At 37.9% G+C, this 3,352-nt stretch overlaps 1 protein-coding gene across 1 annotated transcript in view; it reads left to right on the plus strand.

Annotated features, from left to right (window-relative positions):
- Positions 1–3,352, plus strand: part of TRPM3 (transient receptor potential cation channel, subfamily M, member 3) — a 338,389-nt gene that overhangs the window by 202,064 nt on the left and 132,973 nt on the right. The window contains exon 10 of the mRNA XM_012641622.1: positions 2,619–2,691. Within this exon, the coding sequence (XP_012497076.1) occupies positions 2,619–2,691 (73 nt within the window). The remainder of the gene's footprint in view (positions 1–2,618; positions 2,692–3,352) is intronic.

Consider the following 3,352-nt stretch of genomic DNA (forward strand, 5'->3'; position numbering starts at 1 on the left):
TGCCCAGCCCCTTTTCCTCTTTTTAAGACACACTTCCCTCCACCCAGTTTCACCCCCAGGTCCCTGAGTTCTTCATCCAAAGCATATCAGGATTGGGCATGAACAGGTGGGCAACCGTTGCTCCCACATCAGCTTTCCAGAAAAACTTTAAAGTCTTGTTGTACCATAACATTGCAAGTTCCTTGACAAACAACACTACACGTGTTCATGGACCTTTCCCCAGAAATCCTTCAGAAACTCTACATTTATCTATCTTCCTTTCACCAACCTCAAATCTAAATCCGTTGCTAGGAAAGCCCGATAATCTTGTATTTCAGGGTAAATTTAATGTATCTATATGCTGCCTCAGAAGAATTTCCATCTGAAATGTGATCTCTAATTATGCAGTGAAATTTAGGCATCAGCAGAACAAGTAGGTCAGATGTTTAAGGAATTCCATTTGCTGCCTAATTTCTTAATTCTTTTAAACAATGACCTCAGATGTTATCCTGATTCTCCTTGGCTTGCTACCACCTAAGTGCAAGATACATGATAATAACCATAACCATCCCTGGCTTAAAGAGTTCTAATAACTTAAAGAGTTAGCCAGAATTCCACCTCTGCCTCCTGGGTCTTTCTCCAGTGGACCCCAAATTTTCTTCTCAATTTAGGCATCCCTTCCTGAGTTCAGAGCATAAAATAGCTGCCTCTCAACTCCCAGGGGAATCTCTAGGAGTATCAATAGTTGTTTGGGACAATGTCCACATGGCCCCTTGGCCAAACCTGTGGTTATTCTGAAGCAGATTTCTGTGCTCAAATTTAATTGAGTTGGAACACACCCCCACCTGACAATCCTTACCAGAGATCACAACTGTGGCCCGTGACCCAAACATAGTGCATAGATGGATTTTGTTTGACTCTCTATATTTTTACACTTTTTGAGTTCAAATGTCTATGGAGGCATTTCAATTTGCAACATCTGCCTTAGCACTACTCATCCTAGGCTCTGACCTTGAGACAGAAACAAGTACAACAGAGTCAGGTAGCTCACAACTTGGGTGCTTTTTTTTATCTTCCCTGCCACATCATTTCTTTTCCCACTATTTAAGTCACAAGACAAAAATGTGAGAGCTATTGAATTCCAATCACAACTCTCCTTACAGCTCATTGTGTGACGTTAAACAAGTTACCTTATCTCTAGGAGGGACACTAGAAGATTTCTCAGGCAAATAATAGCTTAACAGTCTATGATTCTATGTGTCTTTTCTCTCCACCATAATGACAAAACTTAGAATTATATATTAGCAAATCCTATTATCTCTACTTCCTATGTAGTTGGAAATAGACAAGCAGTATTATGATTCCATTTTACAGATGGAGAAACTTGACACATGAAAACAGTTGAGTACAATAGTACTCACAGTGGGTAATCAAACAACATTTTGGCTTCCCTACAAAGCCTCCTCTGACTTGGAAAATAAAATCTTTGTTATTTTTAAGCATGATTTGGGATGTTTTCCACTCCCTTTTTCTCTACCATTAGTTTTACAGTCCCGGAAGTTGAAATTTATGCCTGAGGCCACATAGTTTTGTTGTCTGTATATTAAAATGTCATTTTGTCAGCCACCCTCCATCTGCATCAGTCAATCCATGGATTTTGTGACAATCACACTTTTCAAGGAAAATACACAGTCAGCCATACTCTGCCAGCACTGCCATGTACTTTTACCCATTTGCTTTGGTTGAAGTTATCTTCTGCTCTATTAAATGGGTCTATGAGCAGCTGTTGTTCTATGCTGTGTAGGACTTCTGGACCTGGATAGCTTAGCCTTATTAATTTCTCCATCTGTCTCTAATCTAAATGTTCAAATCAATTGTGTATTGATTACATACTTATGTATATTTGTATATTTATTTTGTGTGTTTCCATAAAATTAGCAAGTGTGGAAGGTAACATATTTGAAAATATACATCATTATGCTTGACACATATAAAGGCCCCAAAATCATAGTTTTATTTTTTTCACTGGAGGAGAGGGCTGTCTTAGTCCATTCAGACTGCTATAACAAAATACCAGAAACTGGGTGGCTTAGAAAAACAGAAATTTATTTCTCACAGTTCTGGAGGATGGGATGTCCAAGATCAAGACATCACAGGTTCAGTGGCTAATAAGGGCCGTCTTTATGGTCCATAAAGAGCAGCTTCTAGCTGTGTCCTCACATGGTGAAAAGGGGAAATCAGGTCTCTGAGGCCTCTTTTATAATGACACTAATTTTATAATGATCACTAATCATGACCTAATCATCTCCCCAAAGCCCCACCTCCTAATACCATCACATAGGTCATTCGGTTTCAACATATGAATTTTGGGGGGGACACAGTTGTTCAGACCATAGTGGGGGTTATATGATTATCATCAATGCAATTATAAGAGGTCTCTGTTTGGAAGTTAATGAGGCATCTTCCTCCTAAAGAATTGCAGAGCCTTCTCATTAGATTCTTGTTCTGTGTGCTTGCCCTGTGGTTAAGAATCTGCTTTATAGATAGTAACATGGTCTCTGTTCAGATGTGGTCCCATTGACTTAAATTCCTTGGGGGGAAAAATGCATTGCTAATGGTCACCTTGTCTCAAATTGCAGATTACGGTATTTCGGATGGGATCAGAAGGACACCAGGACATTGATTTAGCTATCCTGACAGCTTTACTCAAAGGTAAAAGAATTTCTGTGTCCAGAGAGTGCAAAAATAATTTAAATGGATTAACACAGCAATGTATGTCTTTTAATAGTGGGTATAATCCCAAATGATACTATGACACATTAAGTTACTGACAACGTAAGGACCTCTCCTCTAAGACACTGTTACTGCTATTAAATTCTCCTAGAACAGATCTTTTATAGTAACATACTTGAAAATATATATCACTATGCTTGACACATATAAAGGCCCCAAAAGCAAAGTTTTATTTTTTTCCACTGGGGGAGGGCTGTCTTAGTCCATACAAGATTTAATCTCATTTTACAAGATTTAATCTCAATTTTACAAGATTTAAATATACTACAATTCAAGTCCTGTCCATTGAATTATAAACATATATAAAGAAAAAGGCTGACATAATATGTAAGACACAGGTTACCTGAGGTTATTTAATAAGAATTATTACCCTATCTACTTTCAAAAACCATTTAACATGGTATATGTGTGTGTGTGTGTGTGTATACACACACCCACCCACACACACACACACACACACACACACACACACACACAAAAATGGAAAATCAAACACCATTGAGAGGAAGGGAGAAAGAAATAAACCAAAAAAAAAAAAAAATTAGGCTACTGTCCTTGTTATAGTTAAGCATTAAACTTA

This window comes from Propithecus coquereli, unplaced genomic scaffold (genome assembly GCF_000956105.1).
Source record: "Propithecus coquereli isolate 6110/MARCELLA unplaced genomic scaffold, Pcoq_1.0 Scaffold166, whole genome shotgun sequence".
In the NCBI taxonomy this organism is placed as follows: domain Eukaryota; kingdom Metazoa; phylum Chordata; class Mammalia; order Primates; family Indriidae; genus Propithecus; species Propithecus coquereli.